Source organism: Myotis daubentonii, chromosome 1 (assembly GCF_963259705.1).
Source record: "Myotis daubentonii chromosome 1, mMyoDau2.1, whole genome shotgun sequence".
In the NCBI taxonomy this organism is placed as follows: domain Eukaryota; kingdom Metazoa; phylum Chordata; class Mammalia; order Chiroptera; family Vespertilionidae; genus Myotis; species Myotis daubentonii.
The window spans coordinates 181,659,137-181,673,773 of NC_081840.1; the positions used below are offsets into that span (position 1 = coordinate 181,659,137).

The following is a 14,637-nucleotide window of genomic DNA, read 5'->3' on the forward strand; positions in this document are numbered from 1 at the left end:
CCCACTCTGTGCCGGTCCGGTCCGGCTGAGTCAGGGTGGCGGAAACGGTGCTTTTTCTAACTGACCAAGGAAGTGTCTTTTTTTTTTTTTTTTTAAGGGAACATACAAATTTTAAACTTTTCACATTGGTAGATGGCATATTCTTAGTAACGGCCAGCACTATTTAGTTTTTTCTTGATAGAATGCCCAGAGTCAGTCCTCTGAAAGCATACACGACCACACTCTGACTAGAATGTATGCATTATGAAAAGAACTGCTGAATAGATAGATAGTTCTTTGGTTTGGAACTTGATTAATGAAGGATTTTTGTTTTTGCATTTGTTCTTGTTGCCCCCCCTGAATATTTACTTTGAAGTTGTATTGAAAACAAAATCTATGAATCAAACTATTTGCCAGTTCATCTCTGTAAGAATACATGACACTTAGAGTTTATCATGTATATCTCCACAATTCTCCCACTATCCCTATGAGGCAGTGCTACATTTTATAAATGAGGAAAATAAGATGGAAAAGATACCTTGCTTCAAGTCAAATGATTCTCAAATATTAGATTTTGTTTTCAAAGACAAAAGAACCCACATTCTTGACCACTCCTTTTGTCTTATTTTATCGCATTGATGGTTATTTGCTGCTGCTGTGACCACAGAAAGTCTATTCTATTGCTGTTTTCATACAGAGTTTATATTTGAGAGAAAACTCAAAATTATTAACAGCTATTTAGTTTCTTCCAGGAATTTGGTTCAATGATAAGATTATAATTGAGAAAAAGTAACTTTGTTTTTGTGTGTGTATAGAAGAGGTGGGGTAAAATAAATAAATAAGGTGGTAATTTTTTTTTTAATTTATCTTATTACAAAAATAGATATGTACTTATTAAAGAAAACTGCAAAAGTTTCAGGACAAAGAAGAAAAAAGTTATCTTTTTATATCACATAAACCAGTTTTCTGAGTTTTTTTCTGAGCCTGTTTTTAAAAACATAATTGAAATATGCTATAGAAATACTAATTTCTATTATTTAAAATTATATCATAATTTTTATATTGAATAAATTTCAAGATAACAATCACATAAAATTATTTTTTTTATTTTATATTTTTTATCACCATTTATCCCTCATACCCTCCTCTACCGCTCCCCCCCCAACCCCCTCTCCTTACCATCACCACACTGTTGCCCATGTCCGTGAGTTCTTTGCATCTTACTACAGTCAATTTAGTAGTACTCTGTGTTTGAATATTTAATATAGTTTTTATTGATGGGAAGGGCACCATTATAACTAATGCAGCAATGATTACTTTATTCCAGTTTGGGTTTTAACTCAGGAGAAAATGGATAGGTTTATAATGAAGAATTAGAAAGGAATATCTTTTTCCAAGGAAAATCATTAAGAGTTGTGGTGAGTCGTTTGGACAATTACACAAGGAAATCCTTACTCCAGTGACGTTCTCCCTCCAGGACTGCCTCCTCCACTCCTCTTCTGCTCTCAGACTGGATCACACATTAAATGTTTAACCCTTTTCTCTTCTTGGTGATATTCTTCATGAAACAAACTTAACCGTGAGGTAGGCACATATAGGTAGGAATATAAACATAGTTAATTTCATTAGTGTTTTGCTTGAATTTAAAATTGAACTAAATATGAATATTAAAGGCCTTATTTAATTTACCTATAACATGGATATTTTGTGGGCAATTCAAATTTAGAATATGGTGATATCACTTGGTAAAAAAAAAAAAAGAAGAGAGAAAATATTAACTATCCTCAAAGTAACATTATATCAGCAGTTTTCCATACTTTTGAGTTACACCAGAACACTGTTATGAGATAAGGAAACAGAAACTGGGTAGGAAAAAGTCTCCAGATATTCGGATACAAATGGATTTGTGAATGCATTCAGACATTGCACAAACCAGGTTATCTTCATTTAGTATTATTTGTAAGGATATATCATTGATCCAAACACCATCTAAATTAATACACTTGTGGCAAATAAAACAAATTAAACATGCTCACTTGCTCAAGAGTTCCTATTGTTGATCTGGGAACCAACAGCAAGCGTTCACGGTTGCAGCTTTAACCTTGCCAATCACAGACTTCCTGCAAGTGCACTGCAGTTATTTGGAACCTTTTCTGGGTTGGCATGGGCTTTCTTTTGCTAGATTACATTTATGCATTAGTGCCATCTGTGCCCGCCGTACCTTCTGTGAGTTAGCCCTGGCCAAGTGACTGGCATTTATCTGGAAGGAGAGAGAGAGGGGAGGAAGGGGGAGGTTTGAGTAAAGAGAGGGTGGGAGGGGGTTGAAAATATGAATGAAAGAGATCCTAGGGCATTTATTTTACTCATTGTTGGCACAAGTGGAATTTAGGAAAGAGACACATTGGTAAGCATAAAATATTTGCAGCTGGTGTCCCTGACTTCAACCCTTATGAAGTTAGCTCTATTAATTTTCTTCTCTTAAAAATGTATATAGAATAGCTATTTATATTTAGCCTGGGATATGCAAAAGAAGTTCAACCCAAGCATTTAAATAAGGAAATACAGCAAAACATTTGCAAAATCTTCAAGTTGAGAAAAATCATGTACAATTCGAATATGTGTGCACTTCTTAAGTGACAGTGAATATACATACTGTGAGCTGGGTTTCATTGTTTAGATTTGGTAGACTGCTTGAATTGGACTCTATTTTGGTAAGTGTATTAAAATGTAGACTTACGAATATTACAATCGTGTGTAGGAAAAGTATGGTTCTATATTCAATGTATTATTAGTACTGAATTTATTCTGTAGAATCTTTATGTGATTATATTATTTTAAACTATAAGGTATTGCAAAAATAATTCAGCAACTTCCATACCTAAAATACACTCTAAAGTAATAATTGGAAATAGCATAGATAAATAACTCTCTGATCAATAAAAATATATATGAAGAGTTTCAGCTTATTTATACTACTAGAGCCCTGTCACACGAAGAGATTCATGCAATAGGCCTTCCTTCCCCTGGCTGCCTGCACCAGTTTTCCTTCGGCACCCAGGACCCAGGCCTTTGCTCCGGCTGCAGCGGAGAAGCCAAGCCTCTTAAGTCTTCAGTCCTCTTCAGTCTTCAGTCATCCAAGACTTCAGTCTTCACTCCGTGCCTGCATATGCAAATTAACCACCATCTTTGTTGGGTTAATTTGCATACTCATCCTGATTGGCTGGTGGGCATAGCGGAGTGACACCAATTTGCATGTTTCTTTTTTATTAGTGTAGATTATCTACATATATTATTAAATATGTTTTTATTGATTTTAGAGAGACAGGAAGGGAGAGAGATAGGAACATGATTGGCTGCCTCCTGCAGGTCCCCAGCTGTTGGTGTGTACCCTGTGTGGGAATCAAACTGGTGATCTCTTAGCTCATGGTCGATGCTCAATCACTGAGCCACACTGGCTGGGCTGCATATATTCTTTATACCTACTCTTAGTGGGCTTATTTGATTTCCATATATCAGGTATCTGGCAAATTAGAAGAAGTACAATAGAACTGAGGCAGAGGGATTATGAAATATGGATAGAGCACAGTACTAAGAATTAAGAGTTGCAAGGAAGAAAATGAGAGAACTGAGACACAAGATTTGGACAAAACACTGCAGTCTGGGATCTTTTCATGTAAGAAGAAACCACTTCATATTCCCTCAAGTGCCATGAGAATATTGCCGGGCTATATCCTGTTATAATGATCAATAGTCATCATTATAAACCTTTGTCTTTGATATGAGAACATGTGCAGGCAACTCAGATAAGGAAGATGGAAATGAGAATACATTCTTGAAAAGAGTCCCATCCAAAATGGAAAATATATGCAGTAGTAGGCCTTAATGTATTTAATCTACAGTTAACCTAATGTACTAGCCTGTATTGAACTTTAAGTTCCAGACATCCAGAGAAAGTTCACTTTCTGTAGTTTTAGAGGTATGGTCTCTTTTCTATATGTTCCCCTAATAATGTTTTATATTCCTTTTATAATATTCTTCAGACCTCATTTATAATGTATTTAATTTATGTATTCCAACTGGATTGTTCAATAAAGGTAGGCATTTTCCCCTGTATTCCCACCCAAAAATATTTTATTATATCTAAGATTTATACAAGTACCTAAGATATAGGATTTAATGATTATGGGCGGTGGAGATTGACTCTCCTGGCTCCAGATCTTGGAGCTGCCATTTGCTTGTGATGGCATTTTGAGTAAATGACTTGTCTTCTCCAAGCATCAGTTTCCTAGTCTGTATATTCAGAAAACTAATACTTGCCCTAGAAGACCACTGTGATGATTAAATAATTCTAGTGCTTACAAAACCCTTAGGAAAGCACCTGGTACATAATAAGGACTAAGTTGTTTAATGGCTGGTTAGTAAGTATTAGTATTGCTGTTGTTGACAAGAAAAACATTGATTATGTACATGTGGACTATAGTTGGTTGTGGTTCAAATTAGTTCAAATTATATCTTTAAAAATGATTATAACCAATATCTGCATTTTATTATTTTTGACTATGTATCAATTTGGACAGATCTTGAGAATCAGTGATACTGCCATGTTAGCACTACAAGAAAGAATTACCACAGCACTTGCTCCTGCCTGGGCCCTGGGGCCTGTCTCAGTTGAAGAAACTCCATGTGGCAGAAACATTAGGAACAGCTGTCCAGCCCTGGCCACTGTGGTTCAGTTGGTTGAGTGTTGTCCCATGCACTGAGAAGTTGCTGGTCGATGTTTCTGTCTCTAGTCTGTTTCTCTCTTTCTCGCTCTTCCTTCTTCTCTTTCTAAAATCAATTACAAATATATTTTTAAAAAAGAAAACTCTTAAAATAAAGAAAAGAAGAAGAGCTAGTGAGAATTTTATTCTTTCGTTAACACCAGCTAGAATCTTTACATTTTTGCCTTTGATGAACAAGTCTGTGAGCTCAATGGTGGTCAGCTACATCCACCAGATGGTAGGCAATAGAAAAGAAGACCTCGCCCTGGCCAGTTTGGCTCAGTGGATAGAGGGTTGGCCTGCGGACTCAAGGGTCCCGGGTTCGATTCCAGTCAAGGCCATGTGCCTTGGTTGTGGGCACATCCCCAGTGGGGGGGGGGGCGTTGCAGGAGGCAGCTGATCGATGTTTCTCTCATCGATGTTTCTAACTCTCTGTCCCTCTCCCTTCCTCTCTGTAAAAAAAAAAAAAAAAGGAAAAAAAAAAAAAGAAAAGAAGACTTCTATGAGGGCCACTTTAATGGCTAAGGGGACAAAACAAAGGCTCCTTTGCATCCCACTCTCAATTATCAGGATAATTTTTTCACTCTGAATTACTTATTCCAAACTATTGCATATAATTAAGATTTTGACTGTTATCCTTTGATTGAGATTCAGATAGTAATATATCTAAAAAGAATTTTGAATTAATATTTGAAATGTCAACTATATTTTACTGTTTCTTACAAAAAATACATATTAAACAATAATTATGATTTTTTGCTATGTGCCATCATTAGTTTTATGTTATTAAAACTGATGGACTAGCTTGGTATATAAAATAATTATGATAAATATATACACAGAGAGGACCACACATTAATAATTTACAAGAAAATCTATTATATATTAAAATAAATTAATAATAAATATTTTATTTAAACATAATTTCTCAATAATATTTCTAACAATAATTACTGTAATATGGTGACTTTTTTTGTGTGTGTCTTATATTCACCTTATCAATGATTTCTATAAAATATGATAATATTTTAATTTATTTTAAACTCCTATAAATAGTAATTTTATTGGGTAAAATATATATATAACATAAAATTTACAATCTTAGCCATTTTATGTTTACAATTTAGGAGCATTAAGTACATTGATGGTGTGCAACTATCACCACCATGCATCTCTAGAATGTTTTGATCATCTTAAACTAAAATTCTACAGCCATTAAGCAATAAATCCCCATTCCCCCCTAGCCCCTAGCATTCATTAATTTTCTGTCTCTGAATTGGATTATTCTATGTACCACATAAAAATGGAATCATACAATACTTGACCTTTTTTTGTCTGGCTTATTTTACTTAGCATAGTATTTTATTTATTTACTAGGGGCCCGGTGCACAAAAATTTGTGCACTCGGGGGTAGGGGGTCCCTCAGCCCGGCCTGTGGCCTCTCGCAGTCTGGGACCCCTCAGGGGTGACCACTTGCTGGCTTAGGCCTGCTCCCCAGGGGATTGTGCCTAAGATGGCAATCAGACATCCCTATGGCAGCCCGGCAGCCCTTGGGGGATGCCCACTTGCCAGCAGGGAGCTGACCTAAGCTGCAGTCAGACATCCTTAGCGCTGCTGAGGAGGCAGGAGAGGCTCCCACCACCACCGCTGTACTGGCAGCAATCAGCCTGGCTTGTGGCTGAGCAGAGCTCCCAGCTGTGAGAGCCACTGACCACCAGAGGGCAGCTCCTGCATTGAGCATCTGTCCCCTGGTGGTCAGTGTGTGTCATAGTGACCAGTCATTCCCAGTCTTTCTGCTGTTAGGGTCAGTTTGCATATTACCCTTTTACTATATCGGATAGAGGCCTGGTGCATGGGTGGGGGCTGGCTGGTTTGCCCTGAAGGGTGATCTGGATCAGGGTGGGGGTCCCACTTGGGTGCCTGGCCAGCCTGGATGATGGGCTGATGGCTATTTTCAGGCTGGCCACACCCCCTTCAGGGTGGGGGTCCCCACTGGGGTGCCTGGCCAGTCTGGGTGAGGGGCTGAGGGCCGTTTTCAGGCTGGTGGGTGACTGAAGCTCCCAGCCTCTTTTTTTTTTCTTTTTTTTTTTATTCTGGGATTTATTTACCTTCTTCGGCTGTCACTGGAGCTGAGAGCCAGCTCCAGCTCTGAGGCTGTGGCTGGCTGAAAGCAGGTATCTGGGTTTGTTTAGCTTCTATAATTTAAACTCTGTTGCCATCACTGGTGCTCTGAGCCCGCTGGCGGCTGAAAGCAGGTATATGGGGTTTGTTTAGCTTCTATAATTGCAACATTGTTGCATCTGGAGCTCAGAGCTGGGCTGCAGCAGGCAGGGAACCTTGGCTTCCTCCATCACTGGAGCAAGCAAGCCTCATGTTCGCTTCAGTTGCCTGGCTGCCAGCCGCCATCTTGGCTGGCAGTTAATTTGCATATCTTGCTGATTAGCCAATGGGAAGGGTAGTGAAGTTACAGTTAATTACCATTTTTCTCTATTATTAGATAGGATTTTTTCTTTATTCATTAAGGTATTACATATGTACCCTTGTCCCCTCTCCTCCCTTTGGGCTTTCTTGTTGTTTTGTTGATGGTTTCTTTTGCTGTGCAGAAGTTTTTTATTTTTATGTAGTCCCATTTGTTTATTTCCTCTTTAGTTCCCATTGCCCTAGGAGCTGTATCGGTGAAGATCTTGGTCTGCATATATCTGAGATTTTGCTGCCTGTGGATTCCTCTAAGATTTTTATGGTCTCCCATCTTACATTTAAGTCTTTTATCCATTTTGAGTTTATTTTTGTGTATGGTGTAAGTTGGTGGTCTAGTTTCATTTTTTTGCATGTATCTGTCCAATTTTCCCAGCACCATTTATTGAAGAGACTCTTTTGACTCCATTGTATGCTCTTGCCTCCTTTGTCAAATATTAATTAAGCATAGTGGTTTGGGTGGATTTCTGGGTTCTCTCTCTTATACCATCTCATCTATATGTCTGTTCTTGTGCCAGTACCAGGCAGTTTTGAGAACAGTGGCTTTGTAATATAGCTTGATATCTGGTATTGACATCCCTTCTACTTTGTTCTTCTTTCTCAGGATTGCTGCAGCTATTTGGGGTCTTTTTTTTATTCCAGATGAATTTTTGGAGAGTTTGTTCTAGGTCTGTGAAATATGCCATTGGTATTTTAATGGGGAGTGTATTGAATCTATAGATTGCTTTGAGTAGTATGGACATTTTAATGATGTTAATTCTACCAATCCATGAACACAGTATGTTCTTCCATCTGTTTATGCCTTCCTCTGTGTCTTTTTTCAGTGTCCTGTAGTTTGCCGAATACAGGTCTTTTGCCTCCTTATACCTAGCTATCTTAATTTTTTGGTGCAATGGTAAATGGAATTGTTTTTTTAATCTCTCTTTCTGTAAGTTCACTATTGGTGTATAAAAATGCCATAGATTTCTGGGTGTTAATTTTGTACCCAACTACATTGCCAAATTCATTTATTAAGTCTAATAATTTTTTGATGGAGTCTTTAAGGTTTTCTATGTACAGTATCATGTAATCTGCGAATAATGACAAATTTACTTCTTCTTTTGCAATTTGGATACCTTTTATTTCTTCTTTTTGTCTAATCGCTATGGCTAGAACTTCCAGTACTATGTCAAACAGGAGTGGTGAGAGTTGGCATCCCTGTCTTGTTCCTGTTCTTAGGTGAAATGGCTTTAGTTTTTGCCCATTGAGTATGATATTGGCTGTAGGTTTGTCATATAGGGCTTTTATTATGTTGAGGTATGATGCCTCTATTCCCACTTTGCTGAGGGGTTTTATCAAGAAAGGGTGTTGGGTTTTGTGAAATGTTTTTTTCTGCATCAATTGATATGACTATGTGATTTTTATCTCTCAGTTTGTTTATGTGATGTATCACGTTTATTGATTTGAGGATATTGTACCATCCTTGCATCCCTGGGATAAATCATACGTGGTCATGGTATATGGTCTTTCTGATATACTGATGGATTCAATTTGCTAGAATTTTGTTGAGGATTTTGGCATCTATGTTCATGAGGGATATTGGCCTGTAATTCTCTTTCATTGTGTTGTCTTTATCTGGTTTTGGGATTAGGGTAATGCTGGCTTCATAGAAAGAGCTTGGAAGTGTTCCTTCCTCTTGAATTTTTTGGAATAGTCTTAGGAGAATAGGTTTTAGTTCTTCTTTGAATATTTGGTAATAGCATAGTGTTTTCAAAGCTCATCCATAATGTAGCATGCACCAAAAAGTATTTTTTTTAAGTTTGAATAATATTCTGTTGTGTCTATACCACATTTGTTTATCCATTCTTCTGTCCATGGACATTTGGGTTGTTTCCACTTTTTGGCTATTGCAAATAATGCTACTATCAACATGGATTTAAAGTGTCTGTTTTGAGTCCCTGATTTCAATAATTTGGGTATACTATACCCAAAGTGGAATTGCTGAATCATGTAAAATTTTTAATTTTATGTTTAATTATTTAAAAAAACCCACTGTACTGTCTTCCTGTTGCTGCACCATTTTATAATTCTCCCAGGAATACATGAGAAGTCTAGTTTCTCCAAAACTTTTTATTTGCTGTTTATTTATTTATCAAATTTTTGATACTAGCTAACATAATGGAAGTGAAGTGGGATAGGGACAGGTTTTTTAGCATGTACTTTTCTACTTTTTTTCCATTTGTAAACAGATAGTATGCATTTACTACTCAGGCATTTTGTTTGACGTAGGAATAGAAAGATAAAATACTAATATGATAAATTATGGTAACCTCATAGCAGCCTTCTAATATAAGAAATATAGTTGGACTTCTTAGTTCATTAAAAATATCTAAGATGTCATATATTCAGCTATCTCCACATTTGGTGAAATTGACTTATTTTTAAAACAAGTTACTTTAAAACATGCAAGTCTTTACAGAGCTTTATAAATTCTCAGCTTTTATTCTAAACTTAAAATCAAATATCTTTGTTTCAATATGGAAACCATCTCCTCTTTCCATCCACATAAGCTAACACAACCTTCTAGGTGGGATGTTGACATGTGATTTGTAAATGAAATAAAGTTAAATATATTTCCTATCTCAGTAATAACAGGGTATAATAAACTTTTTTTAATAGACATGATTGGTATTGCTGTGTTAGGTAATTTTAATATTCAATGAAATTATATCAGAAACATACATAAAACATACAAATCTTAGATGATTACTTCTGAAAGAAATTAGATTCAAAATCTCATTCAAAAATATTGATTGTTTTATTTAACATATAGTAATCATGAGTAACTCAGCTGACCCTTGGCATTCTTGAAAGTTTTCCAAAGCCATTATTTTTTAATTTTATTATACAGTCTTTCAAAGGCAAAGAACAAAGGACATTGAACAGAGAAGCATCGATTAGACCACTGATGGTGAACCTATGACACGCATGTCAGAGGTGACACGTGAACTCATTTTTTTGGTTGATTTTTCTTTGTTAAATGGCATTTAAATATATAAAATAAATATCAAAAATATAAGTCTTTGTTTTACTATGGTTGCAAATATCAAAAAATTTCTATATGTGACACGGCACCAGAGTTAAGTTAGGGTTTTTCAAAATGCTGACACGCTGAGCTCAAAGGGTTCGCCATCACTGGATTAGACCATCAAACCTCAGAGGGAAGGCAGGAGAGGGTGTGGGGGTAAGGGGGAGAGATCAACCAAAGGACTTGTATGCTTGCATATAAGCCTAAACAATGGACACAGATACCAGGGGAGTGAGGGCATGAGTGGGGGGTGGAGGGGCAATGGGGAGATAAGGACAGATATGTAATACATTAATCAATAAAGAAAAAAAAAGAACATACTTATTGGTGCTAGATAATTCGAAGGCCATTTTGTTTAGTATAGTTTGTTTTCTTTCCATAAATGTGAAAGGCAACAGAAGAAATTACTTTAAAAATTATGCATGTCTATATGACACCTGAATGATGTTAAATTTCTTTTTTTTTTTTTTTTTTTTGGTCAGGATTTGTTCAATATTGGTTCATGGACACCACCTCTGTGATAGCTAGTACAGTTAAGTGGATAGATGGATGTTGTTACACTAACAGTAACTGCTAATTTATTCGCTGGCTGCCTTATAAAGGTGTTATTTTTAATATTGACCAATGAGAAACGACCCCAAATTCCCACAAAGTGAAGGACTCTTTTGATGTAATCCTTTTAAATTCTGGGACTAAATATTTTTAAAATCTGAACAATGAGATATCAACTGTGGCAACTTGAAGTTCTGAAGGTTAGTAAGATTACAACAAAGAGATTATATTTCTGTTCTGAATCTCAAGAGATTTGAGTCTGAGTTATTCAGAATTACTATAAAGTAGCTTTTGAACCAATATTTGTGCCTGGAACTCAGATTTGCTTTGTCTTATTTTCATATGTTCTGTTTTAAACATATGTTAAGTTGTATATTTAAGGCTAGAATTACTAAAAAGCCCACATTAAAATATGTTTTCTACATTATCAAAGACTTCAATGCCATCATCATTTGGAAAAAAGAAACACTGAATATAATATGTCTGTAAAACAGACTTTTAACAGCACCAAATAGATTGAACATCTGGCTTTCTTTTCACAAGGTGCACTGATGTCAGAAAAGACTGAATAAAAATGCTGATATGATTGTCCAGGTTTGGGGTTTGCCAGTAGAAGAATATTTTATTTAATCAGTCTATTCTAATTCCAAGTACAGGTGTTGACGTTGATGAAAAAATACAATGATACCTATTTAGAATGACCAGTCATTCACATTGAAATCTAAAACTGTGCTGCTGCTATTGGATTTTTCTGAGGGATGCCATTCAAACACCACAGTACTGTCACCTCACATAGCTTTTCTGGCTGCTGGTTATGGTATGACAGCTCTGTACAGCTTTTATTAAGGCCTTGTACCCATGCATGGCTATGAGTACTTCTCTTTTGTTTTTGTCAAAGAGATATTTTCAGGCAATGAGGTTTTGAAATGGAATTTTTGTTGTCATTTAAAAAAAAGTGTACCAAAAGCTGAATTACTGCAGTTTTAAAGAAAGCAAGCTTTATGAACATTAGATTTTTTTGCAATTGAAAAAGGCAGTTTCTTATTTTTTTTATTTCTTGTTCCTGACTCTGAAGAATGTTCTGAAATTCATAATTCCTCTAATAATCTCTCACCAAAAGAAGAACTCTAACAATGCATTGCAGATTAAAGACTTTTTCATTAATTTAAAAAAATATGTATTAAGTGAAATTGATTTATCAAGTTATATTTTATTCTTTTAAAGAAAGTTTTCATTCTTTTTAAACCTGAATCTTTACTTGTTGGTAAAGAGTCCAGACTTAGTATCAACTAAATCTTAAACTTTCACATTTGTCATTAAATGCCATCAATCTTGAGAGCATTTAAAGAATATGTATTTTGATAAAGCTGCATGAATTATGCTATATTGTTTTCAAATTTAACAATGCTGTTAATGAACAAAAGCAGAATGATTCCTCCTTGATGCATAACTTGGTCTCTGGAATTTTATTGACATACATAGAACAGCAAGTGGTATGCCACTTGTGTGAAGAAAGAATATTGATGTTTTAGACAGGGAATAGCAGAAACAACAAGGAAAATAAACACCCACGAAATCAGTTGATTGGGCACTGATGTAATGTTTCACTACTGCAGGACATGTTTACCTGTGGTTAGGTTGCTCATAATGATTACTTCCTGCTTGTCAAAACATGTGTTGTATTTAGATATAAGAAGCATAATGGGCTTAGAATATATACTTTTATCTCTACTCTGAATGTTGGTGGTTTCAAGCACGAAACAGACTTCATTTCAAACCATCTGCTCTCTATTTAAAATTGACATCAAGTTCAGTTCCTCTCTGATGCCTACTTGTTCCCCAGCTTAGAACACTTCTATCCTGCAGCTCAGCTGTGACCTATTATGCCTCGCCATTGAGCCAACATATAAGAAATGACATATCAGGGAGTGCTTGGATATTCATGTCACAAAATAAACCAGGAAGACGATTGCCACTATTGCTAAAGTACAAGTCAGTTAGTAAAAACTAAACTATAGTTACTTACTTTTGTGTTTGTAAGTTTAGACAAGTAAACCATTTATTTTATTTTATAGCTTACTAATCATTGTGTTGTTGGATTGAACTGTCAATATTTATATAAATATCAATATCAGTTATATGTTTCAGAGCTATAGTAGCTGCATGAGTAAAATTCAGCGTTTCAAATACAGTAGTTGTTAATTTAGCCAATGTTTTTAAGCACTTGAGCTGTAGAGTGAGGGCTGCATTTGCGTTGGTAGTGAAAACAACATCATGGAGATTACAGTCTAGGACAGAAGACAGAGTTTAAACAGATGCTTAGATATCTTTGCTAAAAAATTAGACGAGTTGTTATAATGCTGAACAAACTTTATTATCTAGAGACTGATTATATTTTTGAAGTAGAATATTAAGTTTATTATATTTTTGGTTTAGAAAATCATTTTGCCTTTGACTATAGACAATCAAAATGTGTTTTTCTAAGCTAACTGCAAGATGGACTCTTTATATCCATATCTATCTATCTATCTATCTATCTATCTATCTATCTATCATCTATCTACCGATAAGTCATCTATTTTGCACTAACACCAGACCCAATACTTGACTTGTAGATAGACAATTCCAGTTTCTGGTTATGGGATTTATGCTGAATAATTACATATAGATAATTAAATGGATATTAAGTAACCAAAGGCAATCATTTTTTGTTATATGACTCTTAAATGTGCATGTCTTTAGTTTTTTGAGCTCTATGGACCAAAAAGCAAACTATCCTTTGTACATAGAAGTAACTTAGTACACATGAGTAATTAGTATTCTGAGACACTATCACAATCATGTTTGTTTACTTATTTGAATATCTATATGCTAGTACAGGTACAAATGTTTAAACTTTGAGTTTATTCTTTCAATTGGGGGGATTAATTATATCTCTAGAGATGGTTTAGCATGTTCACAGTTGTTTTAAGAATCTTGTTAGTTTATATGTTTTTTAGATAAGAATGCCTATATTGATTTCAGGATAAAATTAATGCATGTTTAGTTTCTTTTCAAACAGCGAGCAAGGGATCCCCATTAAATGCCATTGTATGCTCACTGATCAGTGAAATAACCTCTGGGTTATAGTGGCATCTATCCTTGCAATATAAATACCTGTGGTTATGTATGAAATGAGTGTTCAGACTTGTATCTGCACATAAAAGCAGGGTTAGCTGGGAATTTAGCCATCTGACAAATGACCCATATTTCTATGGATACTTTTCAGGAGAGACAGAAAATGAAAATCTGCATGAATGAAGTGTAGACTGAATTCATCAACACATTTTTTAGTTATTAATTTTTTGACGGGGACAGCATATACTATTTGGGGTCCTAAAAGTGAGGGTTTAATTCTTAGAAACTTACCTATGGATAAATCATTTCATCCTTAGGTTTGTATACATTAGGAAAATCTCTCAATAAATATTTTTCAGTGCTAATGATATATAAGTTTCAGGATTTCTCCTTAAATGTACCAAAAGCAGTTTGTTAAGACGAATTATCTCAATGCCTAATTTTCTAGAGCAGCGGTTCTCAACCTGTGGGTTGCGACCCCTTTGGCGGTCGAATGTCCCTTTCACAGGGGTCGCCTAAGACCATCCTGCATATCAGATATTTACATTAGGATTCATAACAGTAGCAACATTACAGTAGCAACATTACAGTTATGAAGTAGCAACGAAAATAATTTTTTTAAAAAATATATTTTATTGATTTTTTACAGAGAGGAAGGGAGAGAGATAGAGAGTTAGAAACATCGAT

General features: G+C 35.4%; 1 protein-coding gene across 3 annotated transcripts in view; it reads left to right on the top strand.

Annotated features, from left to right (window-relative positions):
- ANTXR2 (ANTXR cell adhesion molecule 2) overlaps positions 1-14,637 on the top strand; it is a 135,300-nt gene that overhangs the window by 105,099 nt on the left and 15,564 nt on the right. For 2 of the 3 annotated variants that reach the window (XM_059667506.1, XM_059667499.1), the window contains exon 17: positions 1,457-1,528. The exons of the other annotated variant lie outside the window; for it this stretch is intronic. In XM_059667506.1, coding sequence (XP_059523489.1) covers positions 1,457-1,513 — 57 coding nt within the window. In that variant the 3' untranslated portion in view covers positions 1,514-1,528. Of the gene's footprint in view, positions 1-1,456; positions 1,529-14,637 lie in introns of those variants that run through there. 3 annotated transcript variants of the gene reach the window in all.